This window comes from Sesamum indicum, linkage group LG10 (genome assembly GCF_026168435.1).
Source record: "Sesamum indicum cultivar Baizhima isolate 11 linkage group LG10, ASM2616843v1, whole genome shotgun sequence".
Lineage (NCBI taxonomy): Eukaryota > Viridiplantae > Streptophyta > Magnoliopsida > Lamiales > Pedaliaceae > Sesamum > Sesamum indicum.
The window spans coordinates 5,451,824-5,479,080 of NC_142666.1; the positions used below are offsets into that span (position 1 = coordinate 5,451,824).

The 27,257-nt window shown below is 37.3% G+C and overlaps 1 protein-coding gene and 1 long non-coding RNA gene across 3 annotated transcripts; one reads left to right on the forward strand and one right to left on the reverse strand.

Annotated features, from left to right (window-relative positions):
* Nucleotides 1-2,170: 2,170 nt before the first annotated feature.
* On the forward strand, nt 2,171-6,064 carry LOC148785213 (uncharacterized). Its single transcript, XR_016067736.1, has 2 exons — nt 2,171-4,937; nt 5,020-6,064. It is a non-coding gene; the product is annotated as an uncharacterized LOC148785213 (long non-coding RNA).
* A 749-nt stretch (nt 6,065-6,813) lies between these two features.
* LOC105172345 (glycoside hydrolase family 2 protein) lies at nt 6,814-26,375 on the reverse strand. Of its 2 annotated transcripts, XM_088885777.1 has the most exons (11): nt 25,951-26,375; nt 25,399-25,537; nt 21,850-22,077; nt 19,841-19,899; nt 18,175-18,223; nt 17,615-17,845; nt 11,878-12,047; nt 11,600-11,804; nt 8,698-9,366; nt 8,387-8,614; nt 6,814-7,920 (listed from the first exon to the last, which is right to left on the reverse strand). In XM_088885777.1, the coding sequence occupies exons 1-11, from the start codon at nt 26,097-26,099 to the stop codon at nt 7,129-7,131; spliced, it is 2,919 nt and encodes a 972-aa protein (XP_088741903.1). In that variant the 5' UTR covers nt 26,100-26,375; the 3' UTR covers nt 6,814-7,128. The 2 variants fall into 2 exon arrangements, with proteins under 2 accessions (XP_088741903.1, XP_088741904.1); XM_088885778.1 differs by lacking the exons at nt 25,399-25,537; nt 25,951-26,375 and having other exon boundaries at nt 17,615-17,864; nt 21,850-21,990.
* Between the last annotated feature and the right edge of the window lie 882 nt (nt 26,376-27,257).

The window sequence follows — 27,257 nt, forward strand, 5'->3', positions numbered from 1 at the left end:
TACACGTAACTTTCCCATCCCTATAATTGATGAATTACTTGATGAGCTACGTGGTGCTAGATACTTCTCTGAGATTGACTTAGGATTAGGATACTTATGATAAGGATGAGGGAGAAAAATATACCCAAAACCAGCTTCATTACTCATAATGGGCATTATGAGTTTCTGGTTATACCCTTTGGATTGTGTAATGCTCCCTCAACTTTTCAAGCACAAATGAATGTTGTTTCTGACCCTTACCTTAGGAAGTTTGTTTTGGTGTTCTTTGATGACATTTTAATCTACAACAAGGATTGGGGAATGCACCTAGTGCACCTCAGAACAGTGATAGAACCACTTAGGAAGCACCAGCTCTATGCAGAAAAGAGCAAGTGTTCTTTTGCTCAGTTAAAAATGGAATATCTGGGACAAATCATATCTTGGGAGGTTGTTGCTACTGACCTCCATAAAATTGAAAGCATGCTCAAATGGCCAACCCCCACTAATGTTAAAGCCTTAAAGGGATTTTTGGGACTTACAGTCTATTAAAGGATATCCCTTAGGGATATGGACTTATTAGCAAGCCATGACTGCTCTTCTCAAGAAGGATGCTTTTGAGTAGATTGCAGAGGCTAAAATAGCCTTCAACCAACTGAAAGAAGTGATGACTACTGCACCTTTGTTAGATATGCCAGATTTTTTTCTCAACCCTTTGTGGTTGAGACAAATGCTTGTGGGAAAGGAATAGGTGCAGTTTTGATGCAAGGGGAAAAACCTATTGCTTATCTAAGCAAAGCTTTGGCAGCTAAGAATCTAGGACTTTCTACCTATGAGAAAAAATTTCTAGCCTTGCTGTTAGCTGTTACCAAGTGGAGGCATTATCTGCAGGGAAACCATTTTATCATAAGGACTGATCACAGGAGTTTAAAGTACATACTTGATCAAAGAGTGGATTCCCTGCTGCAACAAAAATGGGTGACTAAATTATTGGGACTTAGTTAAGAAGTTCAATATAAAAAGGGAACTGATAATAGAACTACTGATGCCTTATCCAGAGTACAACATGAGAATGTGGAGGCTCAGATCCTTTCAATCTTGGACCCATCATACACAATACCAAAAATAAACGCACTCTCTTCAAAGATCGAGCCAAATGCCCATCAACCACTAAAGCCTAATCATCTACCAAGGCAAACGCAAGTCGCCCCCATCATTCGACTTATCTCTGGATTTCATATCTTGACAAGGAAAAAGTTCCTTGACTACCACCTCATTGAAGAAGATGAAATTTCGGGAGACTGCATTGCAGTCCCGCCATATGATCTGTTTAAGTTGGAATTGCTAAGGCATGGGGGGTCCTTGGACAATTCGACATCTCTATGACCTCAAATGCAAATTTAACCCCCTATTTGTTTTCTTAATGGAGACCAAATGTAACAATAAGAGAATCGAACAAGTGAAGATAATGCTAACATGTATGGCCTGGGAGTGGACTCAAAGGGTAAAAGCGAATGACTGGTGTTGCTTTGGGACAAGGGTATATCTGTTGATTTAGTGAGTTTTCCCAACAACAATATTGATGCGAGGGTGAGCTTATGGGAAGGGGAGGAATTCTGGCATTTTACTGGATTCTATGGCGAGCCTGATTCTAGTAAACAAACCTTAATGTGGGATCTTCGTTGGCGTCTCAGTCGGTCTTCAAATTTGCATGGCTTTGCGTCGGAGACTACAATGTGATCATTTCAGATTCTGGAAAAGATAGCACTCTCCCAACCCCTCAATGGCGATTCTGCTCTTTTCGACAAGATCTTCTTGATAGTGAACTACATGATTTTAGTTTCTCGGGACTTTCTTTCTTGTGGGCGAACATCAGGGACCATCCGTTCTTGGTGAGGAACAACTTGATAGGGCTTGTGTCAACTTGGCTTGGACTACAAAATGACCAAAGACAAGGAGTGAACATCTTAATCAAATCTACTCGGATCATGCACCTATTATTATAGTACGAGAGGAAAAATAGACAACGTGGGTCGGGGGTCATCCTAAAAGGTGTGAAGCACTTTGGATTAAATCTAAAGATTGAAAAATATTTCGGAACTTTGGCATACATCTTCTAGTTGATTCCACAAATGAGTTGGCACATAGGCTTTACACGTGCGAATTAGGACTGTTGAAATAGAGTAGGAAAGAATTTGGGGACATTCCAAAACAAATTGAACTCCTTGAATGAGATATTGCCTCTTTTCAATCTAAGGATATCTTAGGTCTGGAATAGGTTAGGTTTTCTTCCTTCAAAACTCAATTAAATTCCCTCCTTTTGGTCGAGGAAGTTAAATGGAAATAGCATGGTAAAGCAGCATGGTCGGCGGAGAGAGATCGCAACATGGTATTCTTTCATAAAGCTTCGCAAAGACGGAAGACCAACCCGATCGAACGCATTCAGGATGAAAGCGGTGATTGGTGTGATGATCCTGACTCCAGTGCTATTTTCACACCATATTCTCATCTGTTTGACAAATGAAGGAGGAGTTAGATGAAGTGATAGAGATTGTTCCAACCCGGTTTACATCTAAGATGAATACGAAACTGCTTGAGGTTTGCACAATAGAAGAGGTAAAATCAGCTCTTATTCAAATGTTTCCCTTCAACCCTGGCACTGATGGCATGCCCCTGGTGTTTTATCAATGTTTTTGGAATATTGTTGGGGAGCTACTACTAAGACTGTACTTTGTTTGCTTAATAACCACATTTTCAATCTTCACTGAATTTTACCCATATATTCCGAAATGTCAAAAACCAAAAACTGTGGCTCAATTCAGACTGATTAATCTATGTAATGTCGTCTTTAAACTTGCTTATAAGATGATAGCTAATCGGCTTAAACCTCTTCTTGATCTTATTGATTTACCTTCATAGTCTGCATTCATTCCAAGGAGACTCATTACTGATAATGTTCTGGTGGCTTTTGAGATTAATCACTTCCTTAAAAATAGAAGGAGAGGTAGAGAGGGTCATGCGGTAGTCAAATTAGACATAAGTAAAGCTTACAATAGGATTGAGTTGAATTTCTTGGAACGCATGCTTGTTAAGTTAGGGTTCCAAGATAGATTTGTTGCTTTGATCATGTTATGTGTTAAGTCCGTCACCTACTTCTTTATGCTCAATGGGACTCAATTTGGTTTTCTTCTACCAGAAAAAGGTACTGGACAAGGAAACCCTCTTTCTCCTTATCTATTTATCCTGTGTGCAGAAGGCCTCAGTTGTCTTTTGCAGGCTAAAGAAAACAATGTCATCTCCATGGGGTGGTAGTTGTTGGGCAAGCGCCAAACGCCTCTCATTTATTGTTTGCCGATGACACTATCATATTTTTTTGCCAAACCATAAAAGAGACTATGATTTGTATCAGACGGGTGCTTGAGGCATATGAGAGGGCATCCGGACAACTTATTAACTTGGACAAGTCTTCTATCTTCTTTAGCAAAAATACGACATAGGAAAATCGCATGGAGCTGGCTGAACTGCTTGATGTTAAAAATTGATTCTTTGCCAGCAAAGTACTTGGGTGCCTTACTTCGTTGGTCGAAATAAAAGGGACCTCTTCAGCTATATTCGGACTATAGTATGGCAACGAGTGAGTGGCTAGAAGGAGAAAATTCTTTCATATGGGGGTAAAGAAGTTCTTATTAAATCTATTCTTCAATCTATACCGACTTATTGCATTAATTGTTCTAAACTTTCTGATACTCTTCTATGGGAAATTGAGAGCATTGCAGCAAATTTTTTTTTGGCAAGATGCGAATTGAAAAAAAATTCATTAGGTGGCATGGGAGAAGATGTGTAGATCCAAGAAAGATGAAGATGTTGGGTTTTGAAAATTGCAAGCGTTTAATCTTGCATTGCTAGCGAAGTAAAGTTGGCGTATTATGACGAATCCGTATCTCCTGATTAGTCATATACTCAAAGCTCGTTATTTCCCACAAGTGGATTTCTTTCACGCTAAGAAAGGCTACAATTCATCATTTACTTAGCAAAGTCTCATTGGAGCACGTCATATTATATCCAAGGGAGTTCGGTGGTGAGTCGAAGATGGACGAAACATTGGTGTTTGAAGTGATCCCTAGTCGCCGAGATCGATTACTTTTCTACCTAGTACTCACGTAGCATCTTCATTCCAGATTTACGAGTACGTGATTTGATCAATGATGATACTGTTATATTTTGTGGCCCAATGACTTAATTAAAAGGCCCACTTGGTAGGCCACTTACCCGACGCACCTGGCAGGCCCACTAACCAACCCACCTTGCCTCGACCCAAACCGGTTCTTTACCTACTTAATCTCTAAACCCTAACCCTAACAACCATTTCCACTCTTCCCTTTTCTTGCACTGTCTTCTCTACTCTCTGTTTCTCTGTCGCCATATCTTCTGATTCTTTTTCTTTGTTTAAACATGGGGTTTTCCTTCTACATCCTATTTCTCACCCCTTTAAAAGGGGTTCTTCCCCTTCGGCCATTGACAGACTGAAGCAATAATTTTTCTTATCTTCCTCACTAAAAGTTCTGTGTGAAAGTGTTGGATCTTTGTGACCGTGAGGTAGTAAGATCTTCGTGATCGGAGTATATTGGTGCATCTGTGGTGGTGGTGCAACCGTGGGTCGGTTGGTTCTTTGTTATACTGTTGTTCTAATTATTTCTTCATTCTGTTCATTTTATTATTATTATTCAAGTTGTAATATTTGCCTGTAATAATCTTAAGGAGTTTCGTACTCCAATTTTGTAATAGTTGGTTAGGTTGTTTTGTGGAAAAGAAATACCTTCATCTCTCTACAGATACACAAAGCTGGAACAAGGAGCTTATTGAGAGGCTGTTTTATGCTGAAGATGCCACGCTTATCCAATCAATTCCATCGGGAAGCTCCTGCTCAGCTGATCTCCAAATGTGGCATTATAATAAGAATGGTAACTTCTTAGTCAAATCTGCTTTCCATTTAGCTCACCAACTTTCTGCAGAAAATAGTGACTCTCTTGTGGGCCAAAGTAGCGATCATGCAGGTAATTGGAGTTTCATTTGGAATGCAAAGATCCCTAACAAAGTCAAGATCTTCTTGTGGCGATTGCACGAAGAAGCCATCCCCATAATGTCGAATCTGATTCGCCAATGGTGCATGGTTGAGCCAACCTGCTCGACCTGTGGTGTAGCAGAAGAGAACTTCAAACATATTCTCATCGATTGTTCGTTTGCAAGGCAGCTCTGGGCATTATCCAATCTCCCTTGGATGGTTACTGGGTCCTCGCCAAGCAACATTGCATCATGGCTAATGTAGGTGAGGAAGGCTGTAGATAATGAACAATTCAACTGGTTTTTGCTATATTGTGTTGGCTGACTTTTGGGAAGGAGAAATAGTCTCGTCATGAAGCATAGATTATGCAACCCGTTGGATTGTATTTCATCTGCTGGCTCGTTCCTTAAAGATTTCCAAAACGCAGTGGCGGTCAAGGCTCCTATTCTTTCTTCTAGGTGTGCTTGGAAACCACCAAGCAAAGGATCAATCAAGATCAACTTTGATGCGGCACTGTTTGGTGAAGGCACCGGGACCGGTTTGGGGGTCATTGCACGTGATTGGAAAGGTGATTGTCTGCTGTGGCAATCCATTGTTATGTCAGATATCAACTCCCCGGAACATGGAGAAGCTCTTGCTACTCGCATGGCTACCGAACTTCATTGTTGAGAAGTTTAGACTCTTTGTGTCATTGAGGGTGATTGCCTCCACGTGGTACATAAGATCCAAGAAAAGAGGATTGTTCACCTATCGGTCCTATCATCGCTGATATTAAGTCCATGATTCAGAATGATCATTCAACTTCGTTTTGCTTTACGCGTAGATCTGCAAATCAATGCGCTCACCTGCTAGCTAAATCAGCTATGGGTTTATCTGAGGGTGTTGTCCCTCCAAACTTTATTTGTGATTCGGGCTGATGCCCATTTGATTAATACATAATCTCATTTCACTATCAAAAAAAATAAAAAAAATAAAAAACAAAGAATATTTCATGTATACAACTTACATTAGATGTTACTGTCAACAGGTTACTATTAAATGCTGGTGCATATAGTAGTTTCTTGACATTGCGTGAATAGCCCTCGTTTCAGAAATCATAATAATGGTTTTTCTTCAATCACCCATGTTTATTATACCTCTCTTTTCGATATCTCAATCTATTTTCCCTTGAGTATGAGATGTCCATTGAGAGCCCATGAAAAGATTGCATGGAAAGCCTTTAGACTAAAATATGTATATATTGAAACATTTCTAACGGCTATAAACAATAAAAAAACAGCTAGCTTAGCAAGAAAAAAATAAATATAATACTTAGATACAACTTATAATAGATTATAACATTTAATCCCTCAATATTCTAAAATCAAAAGCATGTCAGTCCAAAAAATTAATCAAATTATAGTCAAATTATTGATCAAGGGTATTTTCAAAGTAACATCCAATAAATTCACCAAAACTCTATTAGTGAGAGTTATATGCAAGACGGAACAAATCTCAGGGAGGCCATATATAATTTCTCATCTTATGGAAATGTATTTGCAATTACACCATTTCTCAAGGTGTGTGGATGTAATTCGCGCCATCTTTCTTATAGAAAGGCCAAATGCAATTCTGAGCCTGAGGTTGTTAACATAAATCATTGTAGATAGTCAACTAGGGATCCTGGAAATTGCATCCAACTGAAACATGTAAACAGGGTCGTACTTCACGTGTGTGCTGGTTGGCCGGAGGAACGAGATGCAAGGAAATTAAAGCTAAGTAGTAGGCAAAACAGATGACCTTAAGCAATAATAAGACATTGACAGTAAAAGGAGTTCAAACAGTTTACACAATCTCAGGTCAGTGTGCAAGTTGCTAATACCATTATGGATAATACTTACAAAGATAAACAGTACCAGACATTTTTATACACCTCAGTACCTGACTCTCCAAAGAGTACAGTCCTAAGCACGGGAACAGAACATGACCTAGTATCCAGCTGGTGGATCTTTGCCTGCAGCTATTGACGATCTTCATTAGCAATGACTTGAAACATCAGAGAGAAAGCAATGAACAGTGTTCGTTGCCAGAACATTAGTTCTTCATAGCAGCTAGAGAACAGTATGTCCACCTTGGTAGTTCCAACCATGAAGCATAATGCGAGGGGTAATGCGCGAGGGAACCTCAAAGTTAAGGATTACAGTCATTACTTCCCCAGGTACCAATGAGAAATAGTTGTCTGAGTAATGAACTGGCAAAATCCGAGTGTCTTCATTGTTTTTCTGAGTTTTTGAAGCATGGACAGAGAAATGGAGAAAGAAAGCGACTCCAGTCTCAGTTCCATTGATTTCAGTGACTTGCAGATCACTGGCTTTAGTCAAAAAGTTCCTAAGCATCTTAGGAAACAAGCTGGTCCCCTTTTCTCTATCAGGTACACCATCTACGGCTTCTGATGGTGGCATACCAAAATCTCTGTTGGCATCTTCGAAGACATGGTTTTTATGGACTAGACTTCTTGAATTAGGTTCTTGTGACTTATTCTCTATGTGCATCCTGACCTCATAGCTGGAACCCCTTATGAAAGTTAGAGAAGTAATTTTAAGGGGAATTTTATTGTTTTTGTATGGTTCCAGGAGCTTATAGTCGCCACCTGGCAGATGTAACCAATAAAAGTTCCTGGATAATATCTCATAATCTGACATTTTATAGAGTTTAAGAAGAAGAAAATAGACAGGTTTAGGATCTTCAGACTTTGGATACTTTATCTCAGAAGTAGATATTGTGCTTTTGGATGGTATAGTGAGTTTGTCAAAGATTTCATAGTATGGACATGCTCCTTCTAGATCCCAAACTGACACTTCTATAGCCACATTGGATAGTTCTTCTGATGTTGTGTTCACCACCTGTATTATTACACTCGCATAAATTTTCCTCTTCCAATAAATCAAGTAAATGATCAACAAAAGACGAACTTGTCTAGAAGGGTATATTAGGCAGGTATATCCTACTCTTCCGTCAAAAATCAATCCACTCATCCATTAATCTACTAATCCTATCATGAAAATCCAGTAACAGTAACACATGATGGTAGTGAAATTGTGTTTACAATTTTCTTTACAGTGGTGCAGATTATTAGATTAGAATTTGTAACATGCACACTCATAAATCTTGTATTCTTTCACATCGAAAATGAAAACAAAAAAGCAATGGGTATAGGAGATGTTGCATGAAAAATATTTCATGCATAAGAAGAGACAGGAACTTTTCATACTTGGGGTTTTGGTATTTTATTTAGCTGAAAGAAGATCAAGCATTAAGAACAGACTCTAGACTCATGCTGAATATTTATAAAAAACCATTCATGGTTACCTCCACAAGATATGTTGCTAGATTTAGCTGAACATGAATTGGTTCTGCAGCACAACGACAGCCATAGAACCCTGCTGTTTGCTCATGCAGATGATCATAGAATTGGCCCCTTAGTCCTGTCCATGGGTTTTGAGTTTTCCAAATCAACACACCTGTGTATTTGGTCCACATACGCGAGGTCCAACCTTCTAAGAGAGCTCTATATTGGATGTAATTAGCCAGTTGCGCCTGAAATAGATACTTTAAGTTCACATAACAAAAACTTGACAGCCAACTATGAACTTGAGGAATTACGAAATACTGCAGTATACCTTAAGACAAAAGTCATCAAGATCCTTAGGTGTTCCATATAGTAAAATCTGGTCATGAACCAAGCCTGGTTTTGAGTATGGTATGTACTTATGATAGTTCCATATAGGATTGGGGACTTCCTGGACATAGCCATTCGCCAATGTTTTGAATAAGGGCATCTGCCATCCCACTGGAGGCATTGTTGCTCTGATAGTAGCTGCCACCGGCATTCCTACAGAACCAACCTCAGGATTGAAACCATATTTGTAAAAGTCATCTTTGAAAAAGTTCTCGGGATTCTGAATTTCATAAGGACCATCAGTAAAGTCCCCCTTCCCATTAGCAAAACCATCCCACATGGATCCTTGGATGTATATACGTGTTCCATCCAGATATTCACTTGGGTCCTTCCAAGTTGAGGATATCTCTTCCTTGGAATGCTTGCAATTCGTAGAAGTTTCATAGTAAGGATGGAGTTCTAGATCCTTTTTCAGAGCTGTATTAATATCATCTGGTGGCACTTGCTCATTACCTCCAACCCAGAGAGCAAGACTAGGATGGTTTCTTAGCAGCTTCACAGTGTCCCTAGCGCAAAGCAAAAATAGGTCATGGTCCAGGGGACCATCAGGATTTGATACTGGAACGCCTCGTCCATCACAGTCCCCAGTTATCCAGAATTCTTGCCAAACCTACAAGCAAATTGCTAAATATCATAACCTGTCTTATTTCCGCCAGACTTTTGACTACTCAACTTGGGTACTAAAACTGAAAAAGCGAGCTATTGCATTTAAGTACTTGCTTTACTTAATGCTCAGAATACCACTTCTCAGGTTTATGGAAATATCAAGACAAACTGAGAGGATGCAAAGTGTAATCATACTCATTTACTTAGCAAGAAAAAGAAAAGCAACTTTTGGTGCCCAGTATCTCACATGCTACTATAATGGCTATCAGAATTCATTTTAAAGGTGGAAGTAGTTCTCAACATAATTATCACACATTTCATCAATAATATGACTCATACATGCATAAGGCCCTCAAAATCAATTTAACATGATCAAGATTCATTTATTGATATTTTAAAATCGATTTAATATGAATAAGATATGCAATTCATTTGTAGATGTTTTCCAGTTCACTAGTTTTTGGGCTATTATTTTGCGAAACATTTTGCCCTGAGAAATAAATTGGTGGATCTTGTGGGCCCTTCACATCATAAAACTTGAAAACATTTTGCTTGATTTCTACTTTCAGAGTAAAACCCAAATACATGGACATTTTTCCAAGAATATACTTTTAGGCGTTTTCAAGAATCATTCTTCTATACCTAAGTAGTTACGGGCCTCCAACAATAATAGATAATCTTCTCCATCTCCTCTAACGTCAACCCAACCACTCCATGATTTAACAATATGTTTTGAAATGTTATAATGAAAAATTTTAATCAAGAAAGAGCTAGATTGGAAATTATGAAGAAAAGAGAAAAGAGCCAAAGCGTTGATTCCAGAATTCTGGAGCTGCAGCGCAAGAAAAATAAGAAGAGAAATAGGCCGTGACCTTGTGCCTCAGCACCAGCTTTGGCACCACAATGTGGAAATTAGTATGTGTTTCTGTTTGCATCCTGTTAATTTTGCTTTTGCCCCCACCAGGAAGGCATTTAAAATACACCATCCTAGAGCTCAAAAGAGAGAATCCTGGAGAAAGTTAGAGAAAGAGAGGTTGAGCAAGAAAGGAGACCTAATTCTTTTAACAAGATCGGCACAACTTCCAAGAAGCGGCTATCTTCTTATCAAGATTCTATTTTCTTCTTCCTCTTTTATTTTTGTTCTTTGTAAATTGCTAGGTCTTATAATATATAGTTTGAGTCATTTGGTCGATATACTTCCTTGAATTGATTTTTCCTTATCTTTATAATAAATCATTATTTTTTTCAACACTTGCGAACATCTGGCAAGTATTTGATTAATTTGATTATAGGAGATGAGTTCGAGAAAAAAAATCGCTTCTTCTATCTGAATAATGAACTCCATAAGGTAAATTGGAATAGAAGTTCTATACAGAATTTGATTGAACGCCTATTTATCTTTGTACATTTGTTTATGCTTATTATTTGTTATTGGGAAATAGGTAATAAATCTTAATTTGAATGGATTATTCATCCGTTGTAGTTAATAATATTAAATTGATGATAGAATAATTGAGAGGAATAGTTCAAATGAAATCAAATACCTTAGTGCTTGGCTATTGAATTTTCTCTATATCACATTCTCTTGTTTGTTAAAATTTAGTTGATAGATTTTATTAGTTTACCTCAATTTCTCATCCTATTCAGTTGGTTTACACAATAACAAGATTAATACATTTTGTTAAGGTAAACAATCCCTATTGGACGATATCTAACGACCAGTTTATTACTTGTTCAATTTCGTTCACTTACAAAATCACCAACACTACTTATACGAGAAGGAAATCCCTTAGAACCTCATGTAAATATCTCTCACTCTCTCCCCCTCCAAAGTTTCCATATAAGAACATAACATTTAACAATATCTCAGTTACTACCGCCATATTTGAGTCAAGCTAGAGCTCCCTAAAGTTGAAGAAAAACATGTATGGATGCATTGATCAAATGAGGCATATAATGATGGAAACTAGAATTTTTTGTCATAGAATCTGTGATGCAATGGACTTAGTTTTAACAAAAGCCGCTTTTACCCTTGAAGAAATAGATTTAAAACCAATTCTTGCGGTCGACCGACCATACTGACTGCTACCTACAACTTCGTTGAGTAGGACAATAATTTTGGTTTGATTAACATCGTGAGACACATGCACATGTATATATGCACAGACACACAAGGTCAATACACATTGGGGGGGGGGGGGGGTTTGGCGCAGAGAATCAAAGACAGAGCGGCTAACCAAAAGTCCATAAATGTCGCAATAGTGATAGAACTCAGGTCTTTCCGCAATTCCACCACCCCAACAGCGCATCATGTTGAAATTCATGTCAGCATGAAATTTAATATCTGTTTCATAACGTTTCTTTGAAAGCCGTAGTAATCCATCTGATAATATCCAATTCCCTCCACGAATAAATATTGGCTGTCCATTGACCTTAAAGAGTCTGCAAGCAATAAGTATAGATCAGCTCAGTTTTTCAACCACTAATATCTGCATCAGCAAGAAAATGCTAATACCTTCCGCCAGTACTACTATCTATATAACTCTCAATCTTACGAAATCCAAAATGCTGGCTCCATGAATCAGACTCTCCATAATCTTTCACATCAACTGTTATTTCTACATTGTAAAGATATTGCTTTCCCATTCCATTAGGCCACCAAAGATCGGGTTTATAGAAGAATAGCTGCAGAAATATAATCAACCAATCAAAGAACTCATAAACTTAGGTAAATAGAAATCATTGATGAGTACCCACTAACAAGAATTTATTTGACATCCTTCTGAACAGCTTGTGCTTGAAATAAGTAATTGTTGGTCAAAATCATAATAATTGGACACCTTTAAGATCATGCATATGATGACCCAGATGAACAGGATAACAAAAATAAAACAGTAAAATCAACAGACCCAGAGCAAAGACAAGACAGGAATAAAATAAAGCAGATTGTGTTGCCTTCTACTAGTTGGTGCTCTCAAAATTTGTTGGATGAATTTCAACATTTCTCCCTTCTGTGGTTTTCTTGGTTACATCTTTAGGAAACGAATCAGTTCTTTTTTAGTTATCTTGTGATAAACTCCAGAACAAGTAAATTGCCACATGCTAAGTCTGCTCAACTAAATTAGAGTGACAGACCTGCAGTAAATTTCTGGAAAACAAAAATCATGGTGAAATTATTTAAAAAATGCGAAAAAAAAAAAAGAAAATTAGAGATTTGGTGTTGTTGGAAAAGTTTCAAAAAACTATGTGGCACCGCGTTTGTACAATTTTGATTTTAAAAAAAAAAAAAATGTATGTCACCGCGGTGACATATTGAAAACAAAAAAAATAATAAAATAAGCCACCGCGGTGGCATAATTAATTTAATAAAAACAAAACCAAACAGTTGATGAACCGCTATTTGAGATAGCAGTTCTTCACTAAAAAACAAAAAAAAAAAAAGTAGTCAATAAAGCAGCCTGCAAAAATGCAGGCTGCTGTATCAAGTGCTGAGCCACCGCTGGCTATAAGTGCGGTGGCTCAGCACCCCTTTTGGCCACACTTCTTTAAGTGTGACCCGTGAGCATTGCAGCTCACACTATTTAAGTGTGAGCTGCAATTGAAATGTTTGCACAACACAAACATCTACATATTTCCCCAACATTCTTGTTCTTGCACAGAACAACCAGTGCGTTCTTGCTCAACACAATCATTGCATTCAAGCTTTTGTACACTTCTCTTTCAAAAAATTTTGAGTGATTATGGCTAATTTTGGCCCTATTGATACAAATATTTTGTATGGGCAGTTAAATTATCGGTCAGAAGATGTGTCCGGAGCACCAGATACAACTTTATCCGTACGACGCGGTGACATAGCTTTTTTTCGCGTCCTTCAACTAGTCCCACGTCACACTCGTGTTTTGCAAGTGCTCCAGAATACGGGGTTTCTTTGTATTTTACAGTGTGGGCATATTGAAATTGACACCCACTTGATAACTGCATTAGTAGAGAGATGGCGACCCCAGACGCATACTTTTCATTTATCAGTTGGCGAAACAACTGTAACACTGCAGGACATCGCTATCATCTGGGCACTCCGGTGGAAGGTAATTTTATTACCGGGATAGATACAAGGTATAGTACTCAGCGGTGACAAAATTATTGTCATCAATGGTTGGGTTTTATGCCAAATGAAAATGCTTTCAGATGGTCAAGAATAAAACTAACAATGTTACATGAATATTTACTCAAAAATGCATATAATGAAGATAGCCCGTATTACAGGAGGCACGTATATGTGCCATGTGCATTCTCGGTGGGGTATTGTGCCCTGATGCTACGAGAAACACTTTGTCGCTGTTGTATTTACGGCATATAGATAAGATACACGAGGAATATACCTCAAATTAGGGTTCAGCAGTGTTGGCTTATCTATATCGGGAGCTGTGTACAACATCACAATGAAGGAAAACTAATATTGGTGGTGTCATGCAGTTATTACATATATGGGCATGGTCTCGTATCATAACACTTGCCCCATTCCCTCGAATGAAACTTCAAATCTAGTGCCAACCATAATGGATCCTGAAAACATCCTGCCTATCCCTCCATATGCTGCATGGTATGAACATTTTTATTTATTTATATAATTATAAAGAATTTTGATTTCAATTATTTTTCTTAATTTTGATTTTAGGTGGTCGTATCATATATCTCGTACGCATACGGCGCACAATGCTCTACGTGTAATAAGGAACATGTTGGATCGTATGCAATCAAATGAGGTACGCCGTTGCAATTGATTTTTTACGTATAGTGTATTTTTTAGGGATTTTTTCCAAAAATATTGATTGGCGTTATATGGTATTGCAGTTTATTTGGACTCCGTATGATGGTAATACACGCGAGCTTGATGCATTGCCGTTTTATACAATGCGCACACCGTGGAATATACGCTGCCCATTGATTAATTATTCGCTGGTGGAGGTGCATCACCCGAAGAAGGTTCTCCGCCAATTTGGCTATGTGCAAGACATCCGCCCAAATCCATCGATGAACGGCGTTTACACACAATAGACAAGCGGGGACGTCAAGACATGGACTGGGTAACGTTTCCCTCGGACTACGTTGCGAAATGGAACGATGTGCAATCACTGGTGGTGGATGGACCTGTTATTGAAGGCAGTAGTGATACCGTTCCTCACTATATGAACTGGTATCACCAAATTACTCAGGTCCAGATTTCACATAACATATTGTCGACGAACACGCCGGGCTATCGACCAACTGACACCCGCGATTGGGAATATGTGGTAAGCACTTTGTATTTTTTAATGTTCATTTATTTTAGCATGATGCTTACACCGCAAATTCGATTTTGTTTACCAATATAATAGAATAGAGCAGCTAGTGATAAACTATGAAAATTCCAGTAGAAAATTCCAGAGACGATCAAGACATGGAGTTTCTACTGGAATTTTCACAGTCTATCACTAGCTACTTCATTCTATTATACTGGCAAATAAAATCGCATTTGCGGCGTAAGCATCATGCTAAAATAAATGAACATTAAAAAATACTAAGTGCTTACCACATATTCCCAATCGTGGGTGTCGGTCGATAGCCCGGCGTGTTTGTTGACAAGATGTTATGTGAAATCTGGACCCGAGTAATTTGGTGATACCAGTTCAAATAGTCAGGAACGGTATCACGACCGCCTTCAATAACGGGTCCATCCACCACCAGTGATTGCACACCGTTCCATTTCGCAACGTAGTCCGATTGAAATGTTACCCAGTCCATGTCTTGACATCCCCGCCTGTCTATTGTCTGTAAACGCCGTTCACTTATCACTGGGTTTGGGGGGATGTCTTGCACATAGCCAAATTAGCGGAGAACGGTCTCCGGGTGATGCATCTCTACCAGCGAATAATTAATCAATAGGCAGCGTATATTCCACGGTGTGCACATTGCATAAAACAGCAATGCATCAAGCTCGCATGTATTACCATCATACGGAGTCCAAATAAACTACAATACCATATAACACCAATCAATATTTTTGGAAAAATCCCTAAAAAATACACTATACGTAAAGAATCAATGGCAACGGTGTACCTCATTTGATTGCATACGATCCAACATGTTCCTTATTATACGTAGAGCATTGTGCACCGTATGCGTACGAGATAAATGATACGACCACCTAAAATCAAAATTAAGAAAAATAATTAAAATCAAAATTCTTTATAACTATATAAATAAATAAAAATGTTCATACTGTGCAGCATATGGAGGGATAGGCAGGATGTTTTCAGGATCCATTATGGTTGACACTAGATTTGAAGTTTCATTCGAGGGAATGGGTGCAAGTGTTATAATGCGAGACCATGCCCATATCTGTAATAATTGCATGGCACCGCCAATATTAGTTTTCCTTCGTTGTGATGTTGTACACAGCTCCCGATATAAATAAGCCAACACTGTCGAACCCTAATTTGAGGTATATTCCTCGTGTATCTTATCTATATGCCGTAGATACAACAGCGACACGGTGTTCCCCGTAGCATCAGGGCACAATACCCCACCGAGAATGCACATGACACATATACGTGCCTCCTATAACACGGACTATCTTCATCACATGCATTTTCGAGTAAATGTTCATATAACACTGTTAGTTTTATTCTTGACCATCTGAAAGCATTTTCATTTGGCATAGAACCCAACCATTGACGACAATAATTTGGCCACCGCTGAGTACTATAACTTGTATCTACCCCGGTAATAAAATTACCTTCCACCAGGAGTGCCCAAATGATAGCGATGTCCTGCAGTGTTACAGTTGCTTCGTCAACCGATAAATGAAAAGTATGCGTCTCGGGACGCCATCTCTCCACTAATGCAGTTATCAAGTGGGTATCAATTTCAATATGCCCACACTGTAAAATACAAAGAAACCCCATATTTTGGAGCACTTACAAAACACGAGTGTGACGTGGGACTAGTTGAAGGACGCAAAAAAAAGCCATGTCACCGCGTCGTACGGATAAAGTTGTATCCGGAACTCCGGACACATTTTCTGACCGATGATTTAACTGCCCATACAAAATACTTGTATCAATAGGGCCAAAATTAGCCATAATCACTCAAAATTTTTTGAAAGAAAAAGGTGCAAAAGTTTGAATGCAATGGTTGTGTTGTGCAAGAGCAAGAACGCACTGGTTGTGCTATGCAAGAACAAGAATGCAGGGGAAATATGTAGATGTTTGTGTTGTGCAAACATTTCAATTGCAGCTCACATTTAAATAGTGTGAGCTGCAATGCTCACGGGCCACACTTAAAGAAGTGTCACCAAAAAGGGTGCTGAGCCACCGCACTTACAGCTAGCAGTGGCACAGCACCTGATACAGCAGCCTACGTCTTTGCATGTTTGTTTTTTTTTAATTAAATTTGCCACCGCGGTCAGCAACTGTGGTGACAGATTAAATTTCTTTTTTTTTTTTTTAAACAAAATATAAGTAAACGCGGTGCCACTTAGATTTTAAGCATTCCACATCAGCAGCAAATCTCCAATTTTCTTTTTTTTCCACATTTTTTAAATAATTTCCCCATAAATCATATCACAACACACCACGTTAATACACCTACGCAGTATGGGATCTGTATGTTTGTCTTTGTGAATCCACTTGAGAGATTCGTTGTCATTAAAATGAAGAATAAATATGTAATAGTTGGTTGAATCAATTCCTGAAAGCAACCCTGTGTCATACTTGGCCCACAATATTCTCTATTCTTCTATAATCTTTAAGAAATTATCTGAGAGACACGTTGTTTCCTGAAAATCTTCTACTTGAGTTGTTTCATACATGGAGGATCTCCAGTACACGGAACAGAATTGCTTGCTTCTTCAAGCATCTTTCAGAAGGCAAAGTTCAATGGGAATATGAAAGACTCGTTCATGAATAACTGAATTTCGATCCCCTCAGCATGAACGTTCATGATTTCATCATGCTATGATTGCTGGCTTGTCTATAGTTTTCGAACTCATCTGAGAATTTTCTTTTCTCAATTCTCATGTCTGTCTTAGCCCTAGATAAAACTTTATATCTTCCAGACTACAGGTATTTTATTCGAAATTGTTGGAAGTTCTTAAATCATGATTAAACTGTGAAAGTAAAATAAGCAAAAGCATTAATAAGATAGAAAGTCAAACACAAAAGAATGAAAATATTTACTTCCCAAACCTGGTTGCACCAAGGATACAAACCCACCTCAGGTAAAGTATGTTGAACATGGGATCCAGCAGGGATGTACAGATGCTGAGTCTGAAGATGCTCCACCAAAAATATATCCCCTTCCTGTTCAGCTCCCACTTGGATATTCAGAGAACACTCAGCAACAGAGTTACTTTGATTCACCAACTCAACTGTTGTATGAAGGTACGCCCTCTTGTAATCATCGAAGAATGATGAAACTAAGTGAGGATCTACCATCTTCACTGGCTGCATGAATGTATGGCATCTGAGTAAAGAATCAGAAATAAAGCTAATCATTGAATGGGGAAAAAGAAAAGTATAGGCTCAGAGTACTGCTTCCGCACTGGATTTTAGTCTTTACACTCCCAATATTTTTAGGAAAAGAGAACTTATCTACTTTTGTACCCCTGCCCCATTTATACAAGTCCCAGTAAATGATTCTTTATCATATCTAGTGTAGACTATGTCAAACAACATTAACCGCCTACGTTCAGGAAATAGAAAAAACGACAACAAAAAACAAACATCAGTCTCAACATGAGAAAGAATTTGATATATTTAAGTGCATTCCTTACCCCAGTAACAGAAAGAGAAACCTCATCCCAGATGCCAGTGTTCCTATCCCTGACACCATTGAAAATGAACTTTTAAGTTCAAGAATCTAGCATATTAAGAACAGGAAGAAACAACATACTTTGCTATGCTTTTTGCATACTAAGTAGACAACGGAACAAAATATGTAATGTTCATTAGTCCGAAGTTAAATCTTTTCAACTTAATGAAGGAATAATGGGATCTGAAATTATTATCATAAACTTTGCAAGCTATACACGGCAGTAACTTCCAGTTCAATAGATCTTAAAACTACAAAGGGCCTGGTAACAAAACAAAACAGAATATCAATTCTTTGTTTAGATCATTTCAATGATGGAAAACAAGAGCCTGCTTTATTCCATTTTTGTTGCCATTCATGCTTAGGGTTTTTAAAAATTGAGAGTAAGATGGTATGCAGCCTGGGCGAAAATGAATCATGTTTAGACTAGATGAGTTCAAAAGTTGATCAGTTGAGTTGACGCATTTTACCGGAGTCCCTGACACATGAACAAGAAGATACATGTCTTAGTTTTCTTGCTTCCAAATCTGTGACAAGTGTGTGAAGAGATTTTTTTCAAAATGGGATGTAGGCTTTTGAAAAATTAAAGGTGAAAATCCATGTTCCTTTTTTGTAATGCTTCGCCTAAGCTTTCAGATATTGCCGCCAAAAAGAATGCAGTAGAAAATGAAAATGAAAGTACATCATGCCTAAGTTCTTTAACTTTCTTTGGATCAACTAATATCTCATCAGGAACTGCAAGATTCACAAACGAAATGGAAATGTCATAAAGAAGATGCACACTTCAGAAGACAGGTTGCAAAAATTCACTTAGGGGAAAACCCTGAGCTGCAGAAATAGAGACACGCCAATAGATACGGAAGATCTAACTGCAAAAAGAAAGAGAAACTGAAAGGACATTCTCATGATAAGCTGAAAGTGAGAAGTTTCTGTAAATCTTCTTTAGTTTTTTAGTTATTTGGCATTAATAGTCATTCAGATTTTGAATTGTTCACTTCTAGAAAGCACTGGAGAAATCCTTCACTGCGGGTGCAACTTCAGAGTAAGACAGGTGATGTGTTCAAATAACAAACCCAATTCCATTAATATCAGTATGTCAACCAACAATCAGATTCCCACAGAGGAAACATCATCAAGCATCGCCAAAAAATCAAAGGGAAGAAGCTCTTTAGCAAAGCCAAGTTAAATCCACAAAAACATTAGATCTAGACATCCAGTTGACCGGAGAAACAAGAGAATAGCTTTTTGTTACCCAAAAGTATGTTATTCATGGAGAGCTAAAAATTGAGCTTTGTACTAACTTCAGCTATCCTAAAATGCAAGTCATTCATGCATCACAGGAAGAACAAAAAAACCAGAAAAGCAACTTGAACTCAATCAATGCCATAAACAGAGAGATCGAAATCTAAAAGACACGGTTTGGTACTAAGTTCGACCTTTGATCATATTAAGAAGTTCATGAAGCGGCTGACAAGTACAAATAATGGGCACAATAACACAATTGTTCAAGGAAAGTTATATTGGAACACCACATATAGAAAATTCTTTTTCAATAAAAATAAAATGCAATTTTGACAGTGGACTTAGTTGGGTGATAAATTATTAGGTTCAGGAGTTAACAACATCACCTAATGGGAGCCATCCAATCCCAACCTTCAACATATTGTGCGGCAACATCTTTCCCAATCTAGAAATGACATTAAAATAGTAAAGTGTATTCAGCCCAGATATTCCGGAGCGATTGAAGAAATTTCATATATGCAAACAGTACTGCCAAAAATGAGGATCAAAAGAAAGCACTCTATAGGATCAAAATTATCATGCACATTATAATTCTTGTTACATAGTACAGTCTGAATAACATATCAATTTGATAATAAGATCTCATTTCTTTAGCAAATATACTTGTGATTAGATTTTCAATGAGAGGTGTTATATCCATGATCAGTAAAGGCACTCAGGTACTTAAATTTGTATGTCTAACCAGAATAACTATAGATGGATGGATGTTTGCATTCATTGAGAACCATTAAAAGAGTTTCGTTGAGCTTAATTTGGACATTCGCAGAGATTGATGATTATCAATAGTGGATTTATCATTATAAAGTTGAATGAGCATTTGTCCTACGTTTTCTCGAAGTAAAATGACTTGGGAAACCTTTCCCATGGTCAGATGTACATTTGAAAAGTACTTTTCAAGTTTTATGATTCATTCATGAACTTGAAACATAGTTATTGAACCACCGGATTCTTGCATATTTCATATTCTAAGTTCATTGGAGAGATTAGATGAGGAAAAGGCAAACGTAATTGGAAAGGTCCACTTATGCCTTACCTTTATCTATGTCTCCCTAGCATCTTGCTCACCATCAACCATGACTTCTGAGAAATTTACAATACTAAGGTTGTCTAAAATGATTACCAGAAAAGGTGTAATTAATTGTGGCAAGAGAATGCCTCGTTAGACCGAGGATTGTGATCCTACTACTAACTATTGGTGAACATAAGGGTGGCGAATTGAGGCAAGTCCAAATTTATAGAAAAGAAAAATATGTTTGATAAAATCAATCAATGAGTTGGAATATTAGGATTGATTAAATTCTCTTTATTAGGACAGAGTTGTGAAATCTAGGGTTAGAAAATGGATTAGAGGGTTCGGAAACCTGGGGCCATTAGGAGATAGAGGTTAAGTATAGGAAACCTATGCCTACAAGAAAACTCGATGAGCTTGCAAAACTCAGCTAATGCAAGAATGATTTGTTTTAGTCCACATACACATAGTATTGGGCATTAATTATTTTCAAGAAAATTGAATAAGTTCATATGCATGCAAGTGAAGGTCAAACAAATATTCATCCAACCAGGTAATTAGATGTGAATCGCCTTCCTCTCACTAAGTATTTAATCACCTATGCGTGGTTTGTGGATGACTTGATAGTCATTGATTTTTATTTAGAATCATATATATGCATAGGTCTTTATCTTCCCCTCTTCCTCATAACAAAAAATGACCCAACAAGTTTATGAAGGAATTTTCTTTAGAAAAGATGACTATTATCCACTAGGTATTCATCGATTCAGCTCCTCCTTACAGTTTATTTGGCAAAAGTCCATTCATTACCTATCTCTTCCAATCCATACGCAATGTCTCCACTTTGGAAAAGGAGCTAGGCACTGCTTTCCCAACAGCAGACGACATATATCTAATTTACATATTTATTGTAATTCTTGAGCATACTGTTAACTGCACCATTTAAGACCTGGAAGTTCTTCCAGAAAGAGTGATGTATGAATACTCATTTGGTTTGCATTCATCTAAAATATCTTTTTTATGTGATCAAAGTGGAAGGCCGTAAATGCTGAAGCAATGAAATATTGCCAAGTAAACAGTTATGGGATTATTCATGAATTTCATTAAAACCTTCCAACTAACAAAACATTTGTTAATAATTTCCAAATTTTTAATTGGGTTAACAGGTTTCCCACATGCAAACTTGTATAAAGATTTAATAGACATCGCCGAGAGCATATTAAGATACACCAAAACATTCTGACGTAATTTCAGTAGAACTGTTAACAATTCAGGAATACATAAATATCACAAAAGATGCCTCTTTTCTATGAAATCACGCCATACCTCATGATCACCACCTTGACCACCTTCAGGAGGAATTCTTCCAGGATGATCAGGAGGGTAAACCAGGACAGCTAGCAGATTCTCACCATCTGAATTTAGAATATCTGTTATATCAATAGAATGTCTTCGGAACATCCCCTTCGGCAGGACCTTTTTGTGCCCATTTAAATAAACTTCAGCAGAGTAATTTATAGCATGAAAGTTTAGATCCACATGCTGATCCGTTGACTGAAATCAATTTAGAAGATCAATTAGCAGATAACACTAAGCAGGGTGGGGTTGAACAACTTTGAAGTCTCCAGTAAAATAAATGTAAAAAGTGTGATTGAAAAATAAATTAATGGTAACACGTGAATCACACACAAAACCTGCTTGCCCCTCCCCCACCCCTCCTTTCGCATTTAATGGCTTGTAGCTCAAGCACAAAGCTCTTTATTTTCCTTTTATTCTATGCTGTGGATATAAAATGCATTAATGCACCTTGCTTGATACCAGAAAATCATTCATGTTTTGATTAAAATCCTCTTCAGTCTTCACACATACATGTAGATTCATTATTCACTCATTCTGTCAATATAGAAGTCACTTAATCAGAAACTGGTTCAGTAGACCGAATTTTGTTTCTAGGAACCACGGAGCTGTTCTATAAAACAGCTCAGAAGTAAATTTTGATATAGGAACCTGTCTTACATTCTTGACTTTGACAAGAGCAGTCAGTAATCTGGCACAATAACAATATTCCTTCTTGGACATCAATCTTCTGAAATTTTAAGAGATGCAAAGGTGAGAAGAAGAGTTTGTGTGAGGTGGTATTCCTTCCAAGAAGGAGCTATTTGTTTAGTATAAAAGGATCAAGCATCAGAAGGTTCTGTCATTTGTTTGTGCGAAAGGGTTCTACATCCTTTCAACGATAGTTATATTGTACTTCGCTCCTGCAACTAGAAAGCAAGAAGCAAGCTACACTAGAATTATGGTTTGAAATTCCATGATAAAACTCGATGAGTGCAGTAAACATATATATAGAGAAACACTAAAGCTTGGGTTAGTTATCCCGTTTTTCAGCTTTTCAATTGACTGTTTGATGCTACTATATCTGTAGTTTAGTATATCTCCAATTAATACAAAATTGTTGTTTACTCACATCAACATACTTTGATAGAAAATATGGACTCCAAACTAAATATCTGAACTCCATTCATTTAGAAATTCTGCATAATTATTTACTTCAGTACCCCTGGAGTCTATAATTATGGACATACTTCCAATCAATACAAATTGTTCCTTCTTTGATCATCAATGTACACAAACAGAAAATATTGACCCTAAACTAATTATCTGAACTTCATTCATCTAGAAGTTCTGCAATTATTCACTTTAGCTCTGCTGCTTTTACATCCAGTAGTAGTTCCAGCACACTAAAGTAGTTTCATTACATTTACCAATATTTCTCAGAGCCTAAATCACTTCCCTCTTGGGCCCTCTGCACTTCCAGAATTGATAGGTCATAATTGCTGATGGCCAATGATTAATGATTTTTCCAGAGCTACTTTCATGCATAAGTAATTAACTGAACCTTCAGTTTCATCAAATAAGAACTTATGTGATGCGAAATTTGATGTAAATCAGCACAGTTACATGCTAAATGAAAAGTCTGACAACCATCTAAAATGCCTCAACTGTGACAGACTACAACTACTTAAAATTCTAGCAGTTTAGTAATGCTCCTGCACTCGAGTTACTGCTTCAGAGAACTCCAATTTGCAAGTAGATTACATGTGGTTATCCTAGAAAAATCATGAAACATATCCTTAGTTTTGAAAACAATTTTGGAATATGTAGAAAGCAAAACATCTAAATCTAAATAAGATTTGTGAAACTATGTGTAAATTTAGAACTAAATTTCAATATTTTCTCTTCCATTCTTGCACGCCAACATTGTAGTCACTACCAAGCCTCAAAAATATAAGTTACCATCTAAAGAACATGTATAGGATACCAATTACACCCCATCCAAAAATTCACTATTTATATCCAACCCCTTTTTGTTAGGATTTGGATGAAAAATGCTGACAGTAGCAAGACAAAATTGCATAAATTTTCAATTTTACCCCTTATTTAGATGTAATACTTTTTAGTTATAAAGAGAAAAATGTAATGATGTTAACCTCACACACTCTCTCTCTAAATATATATGTATTACATTTATCCTTTATAAGTACAGAAATATACATAGTATTGTTAAATGAGGGACAAAATTAAAAATTTATATGATTTTTTTTTGTTTACATTAGTATCTTCTGTCCAAACCTAATGGAAGGGAGTCAAGTACAAACTAACAATTTTCGAAGAGGGTGTAAGTGTAATTTCAAAACTTCTTTAGGGGAAAGTGTAATTTAGCATTTTCAAAAGAGGTCTAGTGTAATTAACCCTAATAATAAACACTATCAGTAACATATATCCAAGGGATTGCCATACTGCTAAACTACTCCGGAACTCTCTAGACATGATCCTTCTTCTGCAACAGAATACTTAACCTCTACTTGTGTTATAGGAGTACCACCACCATATGAACTTTTACATTCTCCCAGAAACCGGGGTTCCTGCTATTCAATATTTTTACAGCTTGAATGATTTTGTTAATATAGGAGAATATTACATCATCTCGTGATGAATTAGGTAAAAGATCTCTGGCTGGTGTGTCATTTATCACCTCAAAAAAAGATCCATTATCATTTTATTTTATTACTATCTTGAAGGTGCTTACTGGCATTGGCAGAGCAACAATTTCTGGTATTTCCTACTCATGACCGTCATAGAAATCCTACTATTCACTCTAATTGATCTGTTCCAAACATTAGCACAATACTTAGGAGTCACAAGTCTTTCAGTTTTTCTGCCAAATTGGAATAGCTTAAAATTCTTTGATACTATCAATTTCCATCTTTCTGTCCTCATAAAAATGCTACTACTCACAGAAGTGGAAGATTAACTTATTTCAAACTGATCTTGACAATTCACATTTGAATAGTCTGGTTTCGGTTGCAGGATATCTACAACTAACATCTGATCCTTTTCAAGAAACTAAGCCCGCAATAACAAATGAATCCAGTTGACAAAATGGGGGGCAAAAAAGGTTCCATGTGCATTAACTTGAACATTTTCATTTTAATTTGTCTATTGGAAAGGTACATCATATGTCACTAACCAATGGTATAAATTTCTAGTTTCAAGCACAAACTCTGGTTGCAAGTCCCAATCACTATATCCAGTCCATACTTACATATGGAAATAGTAATTAGATCATGTGACAAGTCAATAGAGGATCAATTATAAGCTTACTCCACCAAGATGATGAAAAAATGAATTGCATTTCCGGTATACCCAAGTAGCTTCATGCAGAAATTTCCTTAACAAAAGACCGAAATTTGCAATGAATCCCAATGTGATATATAAAAGAAGAAGAGATGGCTAGAGATTCTACAAAAGCACAAGCAGATGCATGTGTTAAACCAAATTTCTGCACATGTTATACATGAAAGTACCACATACCAGCTTGCATTCAAACGTTGTGAAAAACCAGAAAGTGTAGTACTCCCTCCCAGAGTCGGCAATGTCCAAAATCGACTCATTTTCCAACCCATAAAAGGGATCAGGTACAAGCTTATTCTTCAGAAGGGTTGCCAAAACACTGACATCCAGAATCACCCAATATCATCAGCGAATGCCTTTATGTCATAACTTATTCAAAATTAAGAAGCGCTCTCAAGTTTTCCATTTAATTATCAAATATATCAAATGAAATTACAGAATTTTGCAAAAATTGCAGCATACTAGCCACGGTTAATATGATACAAATACAAGTAGAAAAGACTTGTCCTTGCTCAACTCAAATCCCATTTAATAATCAATGGACTCAACTTTCTCATCTTTAACAAAACTCCCATGCTTCATCCATCAAACCAGAAAATTCAGACGATATTTACTTCCGCATATGCAAAAACAACAGACAGTTCCTAGGTGAGAAAATGAAAAGACCACCCAATTCAATGAAGGAAACAGACAAATCGAGCGGAGAAAAATAAACAAAGATATAGCAATTACGTTCCGGGAACGACAGCTTCCATCCACGGGGCCTGATCAGAGGTAGGAGGGTGAGTAGTAGTGAGCTCAATTCCGCTGAGGTCAACCTCCGTGGATCGTGCCGCCAACCATTCTTCATCCAACACCTTCTTCCCTATCACCGCTGCCATCTTAACAACCAGCCCTTACTCGCCCGACTGCACAGCCGTGAAGCACGATAATTGAGATATGGGTTCCGCGGAAAAGCGAAAGTGAATTGTAGTCTGGCAGATATCATGCTCTGTCGGTATCTGTTTGGGCATTGATGAATTGTTTTGTCCGTGGATTAACCTTGGCGATACTATTAAGAACCAGAAAACCAACAAGTTATTTATCTTACAACGATAAACAAGTTTGTGCAAAACAGGAGGTTGTTCTTCTAGTACAAAACAGATGACCCTCACTATCCAAAATAAAGAGATAAAAGAGGGCATTTGGTACAAAATTTTAGAGTTATACTAGTTAGATGCTAAATCTTGTTAGGGTCAGTTCATTTTTAATCTCAATTATTATGGAAATTTTAATTTCAAGACATTATTTTTTAATTTATTTTGCATTTAATACTGACGATAGCTATTTGATAGAATTGGCATAGAAGAGTCATATGTCTATTTAGTGGTAGAACTAGAGGGAAACGAAGAGGGCTTTTGTGGGATAATACAGACTTACACAAAATAGGGGGAATTGAAAAATTATGACTCAGCACCACCGTCCGTTCCGTCCTGTTCCATAGATGCAGAATTGAGCTTCCAAACTTGAAAAAATGGAGTCAACAAGTGAATCCTCTTCAACAAAGCCAACTATAATGTGCTACTGTGGTAAAAAAGCATGTCTGTGAATCTCGTGGACCAGCTCAAATCCTAAAAGAAGGTTTCATGGGTATGATAATATTGCAAGTGGACGTGAATTTTTTGCATGGGAAGACCCACCAATGTGCACAAAAGTGAATAAAATCATATTGGGGCTCCTTGCAAGTTGCAAACAGAAGAAGAGGTGTCCCAAATGAGGAAGAAGGTGAATTTTTTGGGTAAGTTTTTGCTTTGGACATTGATTTTACTTGTTTTGAGCTGCTTTTGGAAAATAGAACTGGGCATAAGTGAAGAATAATGTTGCAGTCGGTTTTAGTATTATGAATTTAGGTTGTTGTTGTTTTCTTCCTTGTAACTGGTCAATGTAATGTAGTATTATTATGTTTTGTAATGGTTTTGATTGAAGTGCTACTATATGTGTTTTAAGGAAGTAATATTAACACATGAATACAAGAAACTAATATGTCAAAAGTTGTAAAT

Excerpts from the sequence above, each read along its gene's own strand:
- LOC105172345 (XM_088885777.1), bottom strand. The coding sequence starts at position 26,099 with ATGGCAGCGGTGATAGGGAAGAAGGTGTTGGATGAAGAATGGTTGGCG. Across the intron at positions 12,048-17,614 it reads TTCAACATACTTTACCTGAG|CTATTCTTCTATAAACCCGA; the intron begins GTGGGTTTGTAT and ends ATATTTCTGCAG. Across the intron at positions 11,805-11,877 it reads GATAGTAGTACTGGCGGAAG|ACTCTTTAAGGTCAATGGAC; the intron begins GTATTAGCATTT and ends TATTGCTTGCAG.